At 39.4% G+C, this 16,442-nt stretch overlaps 1 protein-coding gene across 1 annotated transcript in view; it reads left to right on the top strand.

Annotated features, from left to right (window-relative positions):
- lama2 (laminin, alpha 2) overlaps nt 1-16,442 on the top strand; it is a gene marked incomplete in the record, with an annotated part of 177,548 nt that overhangs the window by 64,641 nt on the left and 96,465 nt on the right. Inside the window, 4 exon segments of the mRNA XM_035679280.1 lie at nt 11,108-11,215; nt 14,471-14,682; nt 15,130-15,241; nt 15,365-15,478. Of these exon segments, the coding sequence (XP_035535173.1) occupies nt 11,108-11,215; nt 14,471-14,682; nt 15,130-15,241; nt 15,365-15,478 (546 nt within the window).

Below are 16,442 nucleotides of genomic sequence, written 5' to 3'. Positions count from 1 at the left end.
AAATACTGTCAGTGTATTTGAAAGTAGATTGTTAAAATGCAGATTGAACAAAATAACAGTAATAATCCCACAGCTGCAATAACAGTACAGAAATACCAGAGCTGAATAACTCCTCTCCAACTCAGTCTGAGCAAATGTTTTACATTATAATTTTCTCAAACATAATGGTTTTGTAGAATTTGTACAGGACTGCATTGTTCTGACATTCCTGTTGTTCCATTCTATAGCAAGCATGATTTGAATATACTGTGTCTGGTGTAGAAAAAGATGCAAACATTTCCTAATTTCAAATTATTTTACTGTACAATGCAACTGATGTTTTTGAAATCTCAATTGCTTACGGCTGCTGAGATTGTGTGAGAAAGAGAGAGATAACTTTTTTTTTGCAGTTTTTCTTATTATTCCGAAGGTGTTGCACCAACAATCAGACCGCTCAAGGTCACAGTAGTAACTCAGTTGTGCGCTTTTATTTGGTGTTGGTCCAACGTGATTACGCTGCAATAACACAAAGGTGAGCCGCAGTTGAATGTGTGATCTGACTGCCAGGTTACTTGCTGCTAACTGATCGTTCACATCCCAACATTACCAGCTCTTACCGTTCTACAGCCTAATGATAGCGTTGACAGGCAAATATGTAAAAAGCTGACATGAGGCTACATCATTAGGACAGACTTGAATATATAAACAGATCCAGTTTATGATCTAAAAGTATATATCCCCTGGATGTAAGTCTGGTGAGAATGTACCCTGCTGGGATGTTCACCTCCCTCCCAGCAGTGCTCCTCTGTATCTGCTCTTGCTAATGTTGACTGTTTAGATTTGTGCTACGGTTTTTCTGTGGCCACGATTAGACTTTATCACTCCAGCTGGCAAATAGCTGCAGTCCATGTTTCTGAAGTCGAGTTGTTGCCCTACTACAACAACAGACTGACTGTGATGTTAGTCTGGGTGTCATGGCTTAGAGGAATATACCACAGAATTTCATTACTTTACACCCCGCAGGCCTGGCTTGTCATCTCACTTCTTTGTCTGAACCGCTATCCCTCCCTCCCTCTAACCATCCCTCCATCCCTGCTTCTTTTCATTGGCCTGCTCCTCTAACTCTCACTCCGTCTCTCCAGGACTCCCATTTTTCACCTCCCTGTTCCTAAATCGTCTCCCTCTACTTCCCCCAAGCTCCCTTCTCTCTCTCTCTCTCTCTCTCTCTCTGTATCTCTCTCGCTAGCTTTGTGTCTCTTAGGGTAAACAGTGTTTCGCCTGTTGAACTCGATAATCAACTGTTTTTCTCTTAGCGCACACACACACAAACACACGCTCACACACATGCGCACACACAAACAGAAACACATATTCTCAATCAAACACATACTCGCACACAAAAACACTCACACACACTCCCAGGCCTATATAAGTCAGATAATGATGTGTTTTGGAGGCATTAGGGACAGCGGAGCAGAACCGAATGCCTCCAAACATGGGAAACAAACAAATTACCAGTGTGTGTGTGTGTGTGTGTGTCTGTGTGTCTGTGTGTGTATGCACATGTCTGTGATCGCCAAGAGCAGTGTGCGAATACTGTATGAAAAAGCGATTCCTTGCTTCATTCTCTGATTGTGTTATAGAGATAGATGTTATGCGACTTGATTATGCGACTCTTTCTCACACACACACACACACACATACACACACTGTGGTTTGTCATGTTAGTGTGTATCATTTGAAGTGACAGGCTGTGTTTGTAATGACAAGCTAGCAGTGGATATATAAGAGTATAAATGTGTGTGTGATAACGTTCCTAATTCTCGTGCATGACCTCCTGTATCTTTAATGCAGAGGATGCTCATTGGCCCATTAGTCTGCTCCTGTGGATGCTCATTGGTCCAGAAGCATGTTCCACTGATGCTCATTGGGTATTTTATCAACTGTGTAGGTCCAGGGGCTGCTCAAGGATAGCCATTATTATCATTAAAGTGTCCTCTTTTAAAAATAATATTTTTGCAATGTTTCTGGTTTAGTTGGCAGTGCAGTGCAGATAAGGAGGGATGAAGAGCCAAATATAAACTCACAATGTTGCAAATATGAAAGAGTAGCATTATTTTAATGAAGTGCTCTGCATGTTTAAAACTTGTTTTTAAGAAGTTTTGGTGACACCTTTACCTAATAAGACTGACAGACACTTAACAGGTTCCAAACTTTTAAGTTAAAAATATCTATTTCGTAGTAACAGTGGCATATATGTGTGTGTACAAAAGGGGTTGGGTCTATAGAATATTAAATATCAATTATCAGTTGTGTATTTTTCTTTGTGACTCAGAAATACTAACTAAAACACTGCACCAATGTCCATTTTCTTCTGGAGCACTTTAAGGACTTGTTGTTCATGTTGACCTAAAAGTTAAGTTTCAAAGTTCATTCTTGACCTTGGAAACAGCAGTTGACAAAATAATCTCCCCTTAAAATCCATTTAGTAAATGCTCTGGATCTGTCGTGATCTTCATCAGCAGATGGAGTTGAAAAAAATGTTGAGTACCTTAACTTTTTGGGAATGTTTGAGCTGTAAACCAGTCCGAAGTAAATAAGTTTAATATGCAAACAAAATATCAACTGTCACAGACTTTGTCAGCCTTCAAATGCAGTCAAATCCTAACCTCCTTGTATCTATCTTGTACCCAGATTTACTAACAGATTCAAAGCCAAGACAGATAAAAGGCTCAAAAACAGGAAATGCTGATGATTTGGAGAAAAGGAGTGACAGAGATGGACAGAGAGAAAGAGAGAGGGAACTGGGAGATTGAAGCAGGGAGATAAAGGGGGTGATGGATGATCATGGAGAGAGGAAACATCCTTTGCTGACAGCTGATGAAAGAAAGCTCAAAATATGCTCAAAAATGACAGACACACACAAACACACAGCCCAGCTTGTATTACATTTCATCCTAACTCCCTCTTTAACTCAGCCTCTACTTACCCCAACTTTCTCTAACCATTTTTATCTTTCTCGTCTTCCATATTGTCCTACAAAGAAGTAGTAATACAAAATCATAAGCATTTCCTTTTAAGAAGAAAACCTGCTACAGGTGCAAACGTGAGGCAGAAAGGTCTTTAGAAAAATGCTCCGTTTTCACCTTGTTATAGAGGTTGACACCTCCAAAGTTGTGATGAATGAAATCTGTCTTAAGTGTTTCTGTAAAATACCTTTTGTGGAAGAAAATTCTCCCTTTTTCTGCACAGGAAACATCGGCCTCTACCAAGATGCTGAGCTGTGACTTATGAGAGAAAAAAATGTGTAGAGGAGTTTGTGTATAGTGCTACTCCTAATCAGGTCTTGATTGCATGAGATGGATTTCTCCTCCCATTTCCTCACTTTCTTCTCTCAGTCGTATTTTCTTTTTTTCCTCTTACATTGCTGAGAAAGTACCTTTACATCAATCACAGTGGATTTGCTCCAGTTTTCATCAACCAAATAATTTGGTGTCACACATATTTGTGTTTCTGGAAAGTGTGTGTAAAAGCTCCATGCATATCTTTGTTCATTCATTGTTACTTCCTGTTGCAGAGGATGGCACTTTTTGTCCCCCCCCCCCCCCCACTGCTGTGCTTTTGTCTGGGGAGCATGAAAGGGCATAAAAGTTAACTCTCAATAACTGTCAAGATGTGTGAAGTAATCTATTATGCGTGTGTGAGTCCAGTTGTGTGCCAATACGCTTCTATTGCGCTGTAAATCAATCTTATTTCCTGACAAATCCAACCTGTTTAAGGCGGCGTTGAGGCTGATAGAGGCCGGTGTTGTGTTTAAATATTCATTTAATTATCACAGACTTAGCATGATGTTGATACTTAAAGTTAATGCCACAGTGCCTGCGTGCGTGAGCCCGATCCCAGCCGGAGAGGTGGATCTGCACTTATTGTATTGAATAAAGGGTGTCATCTTGCCATAGTTTGTTACTTCAAGTCTAATACACAGCAAGCTGCTGGAGTTGACTTTCAAGAGTCAGCGAGCCGTGGGAGTGCAGAACAATAATTGATCGGCTCTAAGAGGCTGGAAGCAAATGAGCTGTTCTTAGTCATCTTCCTGGATGTGATGTGCATACTGAGTTGCAGTCCATCTCCATCCACCTTCTCTCCTCTGCCACCAGCAGTGATAATTATCATGTCATAGTCCTGTACACAACCACCTCAAAATCCAATAATGTTGCTTCCTTCTGTTCCTGAAGTGGCACAGATTAGTTTCTGTACTGTTTCTACTGCAGCACAGAAACTTCTTGCAGCGTGTAGAAAAAGTCTGTTTGCCATAAAGTTTCATTGAATTAAATATCTGTCATTTAGACCATATGTACAAGTAAATGCAGACAGTAACCTTAACCTAAGTTTGACCTAATCTTAATCAAATACTCTTGACTCAAACCACACCGTAAGTACATGAGGGAGAATTAATGCATGCCCATAACTGTGCACATGTATGTGTATGTATTAGTGTCTATGGGCACAGCTCTTGCCACAATCATCCCCTTGAGGCATGTAACCCCTAACTTCATCTGATGGCAAAAACCATGCAGAGAACCTCAAACGACCAGGTGACAACCGATCCGCCTCATTCCTCTCTGCCAGCACCACTCAGGGTTCATACCCCCAGACTGACCCCCCAAGTGAACACACTGCATGCTACAAAAGAAGACCCCTTGGCCCCTGGGCTGCTATGGAGTCCAAAGCAAAGTTACCTCCTCCTCCGAAGGCGTGACAGCAGAACCATCCCACAGCTGCCAAAACATTCCCCGAGTCGAAGGAAACTGCAGGGGAATACCAAGTCATTGTATAATTCAACCACCCCAAAAACAACCAAGAAAAAAAGTTTCAGGGTCTAAAAGAGGTGTGCTGTGACTTGGTTTAAAGTAGGCCCTCGTTTCCAGATCATAAAATCCATTTTATGAATCTTCTTAAGCTCAAGAGGTGTTTTAAAAAAAATCATAAATGAAGATACTCTTAGGAATAATCGTAGATTAGTCATTTTTAACGTTTTGTTGATTTTTTTAGTCTACAATTTAGTTATAAAACTGATGTTCTTGAAGTAACGTTTGAAGTAAAATGAGTGAAAATTTAAATGATGTAAATAAAACTGAACTAACACACAAATTAAAGGACCAGTGTGTATGATTTAGTGCAATCTAAATATTATATTTTTTATATAGTTTGAAAAATATTTTTATTTTCAGGTGATTACAGACTAATGAAAGATTGCTGATGAATATTATATTCCATTTCTGCTAATGGATCCTCCTAAATGTTACACACTGGACCTTTAGCTTCACAACTGATTTGCGCCAGTTTCTTCCTCATCGTCATTGTCCTGGTTTCCCTCTTCTCGTCTAATGTGTTAATCATCTCTGGCTGAAATGACCATTTCCTGATGCTGTAGTACAGAATTGATAACAATTACATTTTGCAGCAGGCAAGATAAAGAACACCCTAAAAAGCCAGTCTGCACAGAGGCTGTCTCAATACACAATACGCTGCTCAAACTTGCCAGACTGCTAATACGGACAGACTGGATTTTTGGTTTTCCTACTTTTTTGACTTTCTTTTCTCTTTGCCAACATATATCACTCACACACACTTAATCTGAGCGTCAGTTTGGTTGTATGTTGTTCACCATTGTGCTGTCTATTGGTCCATCTGGAGCCAATCTAACCCTACTGCTAGGAACAACAACAGTCTGTGTCCGTCTGTCTGTATGAGTGTGTGTGTGTGTGTTGTGTGCTGTGGGTAACCGGTAGCATATAAAGAGCTGCAAAACTCCAATACCAATTGCAAAGCAACGACCAGGAATTAGAAGGCCGACCCAGGTGTGTGGTGTGTGTGTAATGTCTTTGTTTTGCTGTGTGTGTTCTTGTGTATGCCTGCATGTGTTTGTGTATTTGTCATTTTAGGGGAGTTTGTTTTCTGAAGCTTTTGTGACAATCTGGTTTTCATTTCCTGAAGGATGATTTCCTTTGTGTCCCCGACCCCCCCCCCCCCNNCCCCCCCCATTCTCTCTCTGCCCAATCTCCTGAAGAGAGCGCCGGTTGGCACTGTCTGCTTTTGTGCTCCAAAAATTGAGGCGTATGAATGCAGATTGCCAAACACATTTCTCTGAAGAAACTAGCATGTGGCACACACAAAAGAAAGTTGCATACTAATAGCTTATTTCAATTTAAGCACCGTCATTACTCCACAATCAATCATTTGTTTCATCCTAGTTACTTTTCTTCTACACCTACAAAGTTGGTGGTTGTTTGCTTTTCACCTGTAATATCACCATAGTTTAGTTTCTCCGCAGAGTATGTGATGAGGGAATCCAAACAGTGTTGTGTAATGTTTTTTTTCTTCTTCTTTGTTGCATAAAATATAAAAGTAGTGATGAGAATATGTCGTTTATGCTCACGTTCTCAATAACAAGAAAACTCATCATTTGTCACGTGAGAAAACAACTTATGAGCGAACCAAATCAGTGGATACTGTTGTGATTTAATTTATTATTCACCTTCAATTTTATGTGTAGAGGGGACAAATGCATAAAAGGGAGAAAGATGCTTTTCATTGTTTTCGCACAATTTTCTCTATGAATGGATGTTTTAGCTGTTTGTTCTCCCCGGAAAATCCAATTGTGGCAGAAATCTGACCTTTCCAGAATAACAACAGTATTAAAACCAACACTTGTAGGTCATTAAAATGCTCTGACTTGGTTTATTTAAAGTTTTTTGGGAAAGTCATATTACATCAGGGCTCTGGCGGGAACCCTGGAGGAGTAGTGAGGTCGATGGTGACTCATTTTCACACCTCTTCTCGCTCCATGCCAAACCCACTCCTTAGCATAGGCAGCAAATTAAATCCCCTAACTTTACTCCCCCCCGTTTACTCTCCTCTCCTCCGCCCTCTTATTTTATCCTCGGTTTGTGCCTTTCTCCTAGTGTCCTGCTGCACTTTATCCAATCTTTTGTTTCTCTCTCCTCATTTCCGTCCGCCTCCTCCCTCCTTTTTAATTCTCTTATCTCCAGTCTCTCTGTTTCTCCTCCTCCACCTTCTCTTTGTGTCCGCTTTATTTTCACTCGAACTGATTAACGGCAGTAGCAAAGACGATGCTAATATATCACTGAAACTTTCAACAGTACTTTTAGGTCAGGGATTTTTTTTAAAGGAATTTGAAGTCATAAATTTGCATTGCAGCATGCAAAATACCACTTGCAGGACCTGTAATGCACAAAATCCCCATCTAAGACTTATTTAGTTCAATATTTTCTCTTTTATTCAATAAATATTTCTTTTGTGAGATTATTTTCCTTAACATTACACTAAATGACTTGTATAAATTGATATACTCATGGCTATGACACTTTAATGAAGATTGTGTCAGATTCTTGCTCAGGGTTTGAACATTGAGGATTAGGTCTTATTCTTCTTATTCTCACCACTAATAGAGTTAATAACAGGCTTATGAAGCTCTCAGGGGGATCCGACTGATGTCTATTGTCGCTCTGTGTATGTCTGTGCATCTGAGTGTTTATTGTTCTTTCGTTTCCAGTGCCCATAATTCCCCTCTCCTTCCCCCTAATTTCCCTCTCCTGCTGTGCTATTCTGTTGGTCCTTTCATTTTCCTGTGTTTCGTTTCTTTTATTTCTTCTTCCCCAGAGTAGAGATTGGTCATCAGGTTGCCATGACAAAAGCTTCGATTGTTGTCCAGGTTGAGTGGATGCCGTCAGAGAAATGAGTTTTCTGAGAAATGTCAATAATTTCAAAGGAAGTAAATCGCTAAATTCAGGTGTGCTAAGTGGGTAGGGAATAATCCACAAAGAAGTAGAAGTGCCACCAATCCAAAATTGGTCCTGAGAATTTGCAGCAAAAGCGTCTTCTTCTACTTCTCAAATCATATTCTTCTAAGAGGTTATACAGTACAGGACACAACATTAAAAATACAAACAAGGATAAAACATGCAAATCAACTTGTTAGGCAATACCTCTTTACACAAGTGGGTGAGTTGAAGCACTTACAGACCTATACAACCTTTTTGGTGTTCTGTCTACTGTACAACACTACCTCCCAACCCAAAGGGCAGGTACACTATCTTAGTTTTATTTTTGTGAAATCAAGCACATTCAGTATGCAACCTGTGTCCAAAAAGGCTGGGAATGCCCGCTGTGTACAACTGTAATGTCCAAATCAAAATGAAAGAAGTTCATATTTTCTTTAAAGCTTCATGTTATATAAAAAAAATGTTTTAATTAACGTTTTATGCACTACTTTTTGCACCAGTCTATGAGCTAAAGCAACCTTTTGATGTTTTTATTTACATTTTTAGATGTTGGTTCATCTCATCCACTCCAACACCCCCCCCGGCGATGCCTAGTGGTTCCCTTTTATTTTTTAAATTCACAGGATAAGGGCACAGTCAGTGAAAACCTCAACTCAAGCTATATTCACAGACCCTGAGCCTATTATATATGATTGTTAAAAATGAGTTTCCAAAAATATCAGTAAAGCTCGTCTCTGATGCAATATTCACAGGAAATGATCTGCTCAAAATTATTCCAAATCACTCATCTCACTACATAAACTTCCTGCAGTTATTGTGTTCACTATTTGTGTTTTTTGTCTGCCCTGTCATTATTATGCATTGAATATAATGGGAAATATCCATAAAATATGTCAGTTAATCAGGGGTTGTTAGTTGGTCTAGTCAAACAGAGTCTTTTAGTTTGACGGCCCGTAATATTACTGTTTGGTTGAGTCGTCCGACTCTGATACACCTCATTTCCATCTGTAGCAGGCAGCTGTTTTTAGCAGAAAGCTCTATAAGTCTACTGTACACTACCTTCCCAGCATCAAGCAGCAGACAGACACTTTTTAAGTGGCTACCTGGTGAAAATGGAGGAGCATTTAGCAGCTATAGAGCCAGATATTTCCTTCTGGAGTTGGTGGAGACCACAGCAGAACTAAAAGTTGTTATTCGACACATTCACCAGGTGGCCTGAAACACAACAAAGCTTCAAATGAATTGTCAGATGTTGTTCACAGCTTGCTGTGCTGCCTCAGAGTAAGTTTTCATTTCAGACCTAAGGGATTTTTTGATAAGCATGCTTATAATATTTACTCTAATACAAATGTGTTCCTTTATTTGGCTTGAGAGGTACATTATGTCCCACCACTATTTCTAAACTCCATTGTTATAGTATATGTCATATGCACAATGTGTAATCTTACATAAACACTGCTGCTTTGGCACGTCTTTGTAAAAACATCTTCTGTGGTGTCTTTTGCTTTCATCATGCTGTGTTTTTTGTTGCAGTGGAACAAACTTGAGGTTTTTTTTTCTGTGTAAGAGACTTACGTGTGAATGCGCAGTGCCCATACTGGAGTGCAGATAAGCTAACGGCGAAGGAGGTCGAGCAGCACAAGTGTCTGATACGTGTAGGCTGTGTAGTGTGGGTTCAAACTATGATTTTACTGTCTTTTGGAGTCCAAATCAGCAAATGGGTTTAGATGGAGAATAAGTGTTAGTCAATAAAATGTCCACCCAAGTACACCTCCATGCCCCGCTAGTGTGTATGTGTGTGTGTATTTTCAGTCATCTGTGAAATGGGTGATTCCTCCTCCCGGTTTAAGAACTGCGGGTAATGATGTAGAATGGAAGAGGTTTATAGAGGCATTAAGCCCACCTCTTACACCTCTCTATCTCTCTCTGTCTTGAGCTCTATTTCTTGGTCTCTCTCCCCCTCTTCCTCAATGTCCCCCTCTCTCTGTTTTTATGGTGGCATTATTATCTTGCTCTCCCACCCATTACTGTTCAGGTTGGAGCAGAATAATAAATTTCAGGATCATGCCGACACAGCGTTTCTCCACCTAAAGCTCATTCTGTGGACTCGACAGAAACTCTGCACCGAAACACACAAGACAACAAAGATTGTGTTATACTCTTGTTCTCCTTACTTTTTAAACATTTTTGAATATTGTTTTTTTTATAATTAGTAGAGGCAGTAGTTGTGGTGGTTTTGTTGTGTTGCTGGTGAAGTAGTACTGGAGTTGGTACAGTAGTGCTGCTGCCATAAGAGATAACAAATATGTTAAATTGTGCGCGTGAGAATACGTTTTTTGTCACATTCACATATGTAGCTTTATCACAATATATCTACAAAATATAGATTAACTGGTTCATTTTATACAGTACATACTACTCAAACTTGAAACAAACATCTACAGCTTCAAAAAATTAGTGTCGCATTTTTTGAGACACTATTTAATAATGTTTTGTAATTCCAAGCTTTAAGATGCAAAAAGAATATATTCAAGAACATTCTCAGCTGCTTTTTCTGTGCTTGGATTGGATTTCTGAGACTTTTTTAGATGTTGAGTACATCACATTTCTGTGCTTATATGCCTACCGTAGAAATACATTACAAGTCAACTTTCTTGCACATTAGACGCCATGTGTTGACATGCAAACTAGTTTCCCCTTTTCTTCGTCCGCTTCATTGACTTTGTCAGTCTTATATATTGACACTGATTAAAGATTCCCTGTGGAGATTCCAAAGCTGATTTTAGTAGCAAGTGGTCTTCATCTTTCCTGCCTTTGTTGGTGCGTAGAAGCGTGACCTATAGATCATTGGATTAGTGTGAAACCGTTGGCAGGTATAGGGTCGCCCCCACATGATACCTTTTTATGAGCCTTCTTAGTCGCTACCTCTGTCCAGGGTTGTTCTCAGTTTCCTTTGAATACACTTGCCTTCTTAATCTACATGTGCCTCCTGTTGGCGTGGAGAGGAGCAAATATTGAAGCACTCTCTTTAAAGCTAGACTGTGTCATTTTTGAAATATAAATAACATGTATACTCAACTAAATTTTAAACAATAAAACACACCCTTACTCAGTTTAATACACACAAGGATTCTGAACAATCCAGTACTTGACTATCTCAGTTTACCAATGTGTGCAAGTGGCAACTTGCTAAGAGTGCTAACTTCTAGTATCTAGAGTATCAGCTGTATGCCTGTAGACACATTAAACATAATTAATCATGTCAATATTTTTTTTTGTGCTAACTTAAATGTATTAATCTCTGTTTCTCTGTCTCCCTTCAGCTCTCAGCCTATGGAGGAAGTGTGGTCTACACTGTGTCTTATACTATAGACCAACAAGAACAAATCAGAGACATCAGAGTCACCTCAGAACCTGACCTAATTATAGAGGTACGTTTTCAAACACGCAAAGATAAAGACATCATTCAACACTGGCATACTTTTATATTAAAGTCTAATGAAGAGCTGTTGAACAACCTTTATCTACATGTACTATTGTATATGGTGTGTGTAATAGGTTCTGATTTTTAAAGTTTTGCTTTATTAAACCCTGTCGTTAAATGTTGGAGATTCCTCCGGAGCAGTGGGCAGTGTAAATAAGCTCCAGTCCTCTGGGCAGCACCTTGGTCAAGGGCATTGACCAGGAGTGTTCCTAACACTTAACACATGCATGGTTTTGGAGTGGGAGGAAAAGGCCACAAGCAGATGAAACCTACAAGCAGATGAAACCCACACGAACATGCGTGTTTATGTATTTGTGTCTTCAGCATTATTTATCTTTTCCCACAAGCCATTGACTTTTGCCCCAGTGAAGACCACTAAATGAAAAAGCAAATAAAAGCTGTTAAAAATACACTACACACACACACACACACACACACACACATACACACAGATGCGAGCAGCTACAGCTGGCAGAGAAGTGCTGAACTTAGCAATAAAAAATGCAGATAGCGAGTCTCTCTCTCCCCTCCCTCTCTATGTCTTTATAATGAGCAGGTTGTGATATGATGTATGGCAGCAATAAGCAAAGCAGCAACACTATTAGTTAACTGTTTATATCTCCTATATCACAAAACAACATTGTGTGTGTGTGTGTGTGTGTGTGTGTGTGTGTGAGAGAGAGTGTACACACACAAATAAAAACAGTCACATAAGCAGGTTGGTGTGTGCGTTTCTACATGTTCGGTGCGCCAGAGCTGCAGAAAAAGATCCCGTTATTTCACACTCACACAACTTTCTTCCAATGGCACGTTAAAGAAAAACAACTTTTATTTTGAATAGTCTGGAAAAAAAAATCAAATACTGTATCTGTAATAAGCTGCAAAACCTGCGAAAGGATCTGCTTTTCAGGCATTTACTGGAAAGGAATTAAAAGATGAATAAAAATGCAATTTTAGATTAAATATGGAGACAAATTTGAAAAAGTAATTGTGTTCATGCTTCACAATTATGACAATTATGAATATGACTGTGCCATAAAAATGCAAACATTTGTGCAGAAAGAAAAGCAAAAGAAAGGAAAAAAATGAAATTAAGAATGTAAGGAAGGAAGGAAACGAAGGAAAGAAGAAACAAACAGACAAAAGGAAACAATGGAAGGAAGGCATAGAAATAGATGAAAGAGAAATTAAGGAAGGAAGAGACAAGAGAGAAAGAAGGCAAGGAGGAATAAATAAAGGAAGAAAAGACAGAAACGGCAGAAGGAAATGGATAGAGGTGGAAGGAAGGAAGGAAGGAAGAAAGGAAGGAAATAAACAAGGAGATAAAAAGTGGAGAAGAAAGGAAGAAATGGGAAAGAAGGGAACCAGGAAATACAAATGAGCGAAAAAGTAAAAAAACAGGAAAGAACTGAGAGATGGATAGTCCCGGACCAAGGAGCTTATGTTATTTAAAGACGTGTCAGTGAGATCGACAGACAGGGAGGAGATGGGAGGAGGAGGAGAGGACAAGTGTCGGTCTTGTTGTCAACAAAAAGCCTCTCCAAATGATGACAATAATGAGCCACCTACACACTGTCAACCGTCTTTCTCCCTCTTCACTGTCTCTCTTTCAGCCTTTTGTCTCGTTTGGTTTCTTTCTTTTCTCCACATTGTTTACTCTCTGCATATCTGCATCGAGTTGTGATATTGTTTGTTGCATGGTTTTGTGAAGCGCAGGAAGAAGCTTGTGCCTCGGTTGTAACTTTGTGGGATCTGAATAGACAATAATCTCTCTGTCTTTGTTTGTCTGTATGGCTTTGTTGATTTCCATTTCTTTCTCTCAATCCTGCCCACTTCATCAGCCTTCAGAGGCACAGTAAATAGTAAGCGTTTCATGACAATAATATCAACAACCAGTGTACTGGAAATATAGGCATCTGGAGTTTCTTATTTATGAAAACTTGACTAAAGGCTGGGTCAGTCATTCTGGAGAAAGATAGCTGATTGTTGAGTCTCATTCCACCTGTTCCACGCTTCGAGCCACTTTGTTTGCTTCACATTCACCATAACCCAATGGAAAATGGGGAAACCTCATTCGGAATGGGACAACAATCAGTTTTTCTCCAGAATGACTGACCCAACCTATAATTCTTACTAATGCAAAACAATATATTTTGAGTTTTTTTACTTGTAGCACAAGATGCTTTTTCTGGAACAAGGTTGAAGAAATAAATAAAATGTAAATTTTTCTTGTGTTAAGAGAAAAATACTGACTTTCTATGTTTTTCTTACCCTGACAAATGAAAGGAAAAGACCCAAAACCAACAATAAATTGATCCTGCTAAGTTTTGTTTGTGTAGCCAAAGCTTGGTATACCAGTCAGCACAGTGTAAAAAAAAACGTTATGTATGTGAACTCTTTGCTAGCTTGCTGGTCCCCACATGTGAAAAGTCTCAGAACCTGTGCTGTAGCTTGTTTTTCTGTCACCCATGTTTGAAGGTACAAACGCCATAGGGGAAGATGTGAAGTATTGAGAGATGGACTCATGCATTGTTGTTGGTTTTGGTCTTTTCACAGGATTTCTTCACAATAATAAAAATGAAAGAAAGTGCCAACTGTAGCCTTTGATGACTGAATTTGATTTATTAGGTGTGATACATAGAAGTAGGACACAATAATGGATAGGCAGTAAAAGTCTCTTTTCTTGTCAATCTTCCTCTTTTCTTTGTCTCTCATTCTTTTCTTCCTTTATATCTTCATCTCTCTGCCCTGCTACTGCTTCCTGTCTCTCTAGTCCTCCCTCCATCTCCTCTTTTTCAATTAGTTTTTATTTAATGGTTTATTGGCATGGTAAGCTCTCTCTCTCTCTCTCTCTCTCTCTCTCTCTCTCCCCTTCCATCAGTAGTTGTCACTCTGTGTTAGCTGCTACATGCCATTGATCTGTTCTCAACAAGAGATAGTCAGATACCAGGCCCAGGCTCAATTCACTTTGCATTCAGTCCATTCAAAATGTCAATAGAAACTGCAGCTCATTACCTAATGACACATCATTCACTCTCACTCTTTTTTTTTTCAGTTGAATTCATAGTCTTTTCCAAAAGAAGTGTCATACTGTATTTATGTTTTACAGAGCGTCCAATCTCTAGATTTATTGAATTAAAAGTAAAGCGCAACAAAGAAGGAGGAAATAATTAAACATGTTTCCTTCTACTTTCTCTGCCAGGGAGGCGGGATGAAGATTGTTGACAGAAGGTTTGGCCAGCCAGTGTACCCGCCCTCGCCAAGCACCAGTCACATTGCTCTCCTTCCAGAGAACTTCCGGTTTTCAGGGAGCGCCCAGACGATTAGTCGGAGGGATTTCTTGTCTGTGTTAGCTGATGTGACCAGAGTGATGGTTCGGGCTTCTTATAGCACAGAACCCAGCGCTGTGTACAGGTGGAGACAAACACACACACACATTTAATTTCAAATACGCCCTTTAAAACTGCTGGCCGTTTTTTACTTTTAAATTCAAAGAAACCATCCAGTAAATGTAACATAAAGTGATGGATATGCAATTTGAATACCTACTGAAGTTATATATTTTCCAAGTGGCAACCTCTGTGGCTGGCAAATGAAGCAAACACAGAAGAGGCACCACACTGAGCATCAGAACGGCTCTTCTGAAACCTGTGGGTGTCTGGGAGTAAATTCTGCCCGAGAGAATGAACTCAGGCCATAAAAATCTTAAAAGCATAATCAGCCCAATAGCTCTGTTTGTGTAACCAATGCTTTGAATGCATGTATGACTGTAAAAATAGATGTCAATGTTCCCCATTTTTATGTCTGATATAACTGTGTGTGTGTTTGTGTGTGTGTGTGTGTGTGTGTGTGTGTGTGTAGACTCCACTCATTCTCAATGCAGGTAGCTAATCCCTCTGCCAGAGGAGAGAGGAGAGCATCAGCTGTAGAAATCTGCTCTTGTCCTCCTGAATATGATGGAACTTCCTGTGAGGTAAACACACATAGACATACAGACACACACACCTATTTCAATAAAAACCTTCAAAAATATAGCTTAAAGACAGACAACTCTCTTTTCTGTCTTCCTCTCTTTGTGTGTGTGTGTTTGTTTCAGGCGTGTATTCCTGGGTTTCGGAGGGTTAATGGGAATCTGTATAATGGTGTGTGTGAAGCTTGTCATTGCCACGGACACAGTACACAATGCCACGAGGTGACGGGACACTGCTTGGTAAGATGCCCAATAAGATGATTGATTGTTTGTCTGTCTGATCACTTCGTTTTCATTCGCTGCTTAAAAAATCGCACTGAATTGACTTACTCCGCTTTACTATCTCTTTTGAATTGACAACAAAACAAAACAAAAGACAACAATGTGTCTTTTTCTTCATCAAAAGATGTACCAGACATCAAGAGTTGAGAGCAACACATGTAAAAGTTATTTATGAAAAGGTTTTGTTGCTTTTGGATAATAACTGTGGAGACTTTTGTTAAATTTCTAAATGTGCAGAATATTTCAAGTTACAATATTATAATCTTTAGACAAAATATCGCTTTTATGAGCTTGGACTCAACACATCATTTACTATAATTTGTCTTCTATCTCACAAAGCTGTCATCCCATTTATCATCATTAAGGTATAATAGTAAGTAAGTCATGAGTAAATGAGCTGACATTTTTATTTATGTTTAAAACAGGAGCCCCTTTTCTTTAGTTTAAGGTGGATAATTATGAGAGGTTAAATTAATGCCCCGGATTACTCACAGGTATTGGTGAGTTTATAGTTGAGAGATCACTACATAAACAGTGATGTCACTAATAGACTACTGTAATCTAGAAAAGCCTGGTACGCAAAACAAGCAGCAAAGCAGTGTGGATACCCCGAGGAGGCTTAAAAAGCGGAGAAACTCCCTCTTGATATCATTTGATGACATGAAAGCACAAAATCAGAGCACAAATAAGTCACTGAAACCATGAGATCACTTGAAAAACAATGCACATTTACTTCAAGACTGAAGTTGCAAGTCACTTCATCAGTACAATGTTCTTGAAACTGCCATCTAGTGGCCATCAGTGGAGCTGCAGGTCAAGACACTTGTGCCCCGGATTCACACACATACACAAATGCACAGAGAAATTGAGATACACAAACACACATTTAAATATACTGGCGATATACACACACACACACACA

The sequence above is a fragment of the Morone saxatilis genome, unplaced genomic scaffold, assembly GCF_004916995.1.
Source record: "Morone saxatilis isolate NCDOM2014 unplaced genomic scaffold, NCSU_SB_2.0 Contig7, whole genome shotgun sequence".
Taxonomy (NCBI): Eukaryota; Metazoa; Chordata; class Actinopteri; family Moronidae; genus Morone; species Morone saxatilis.
This window is presented reverse-complemented; position numbering and strand designations above follow the sequence as displayed.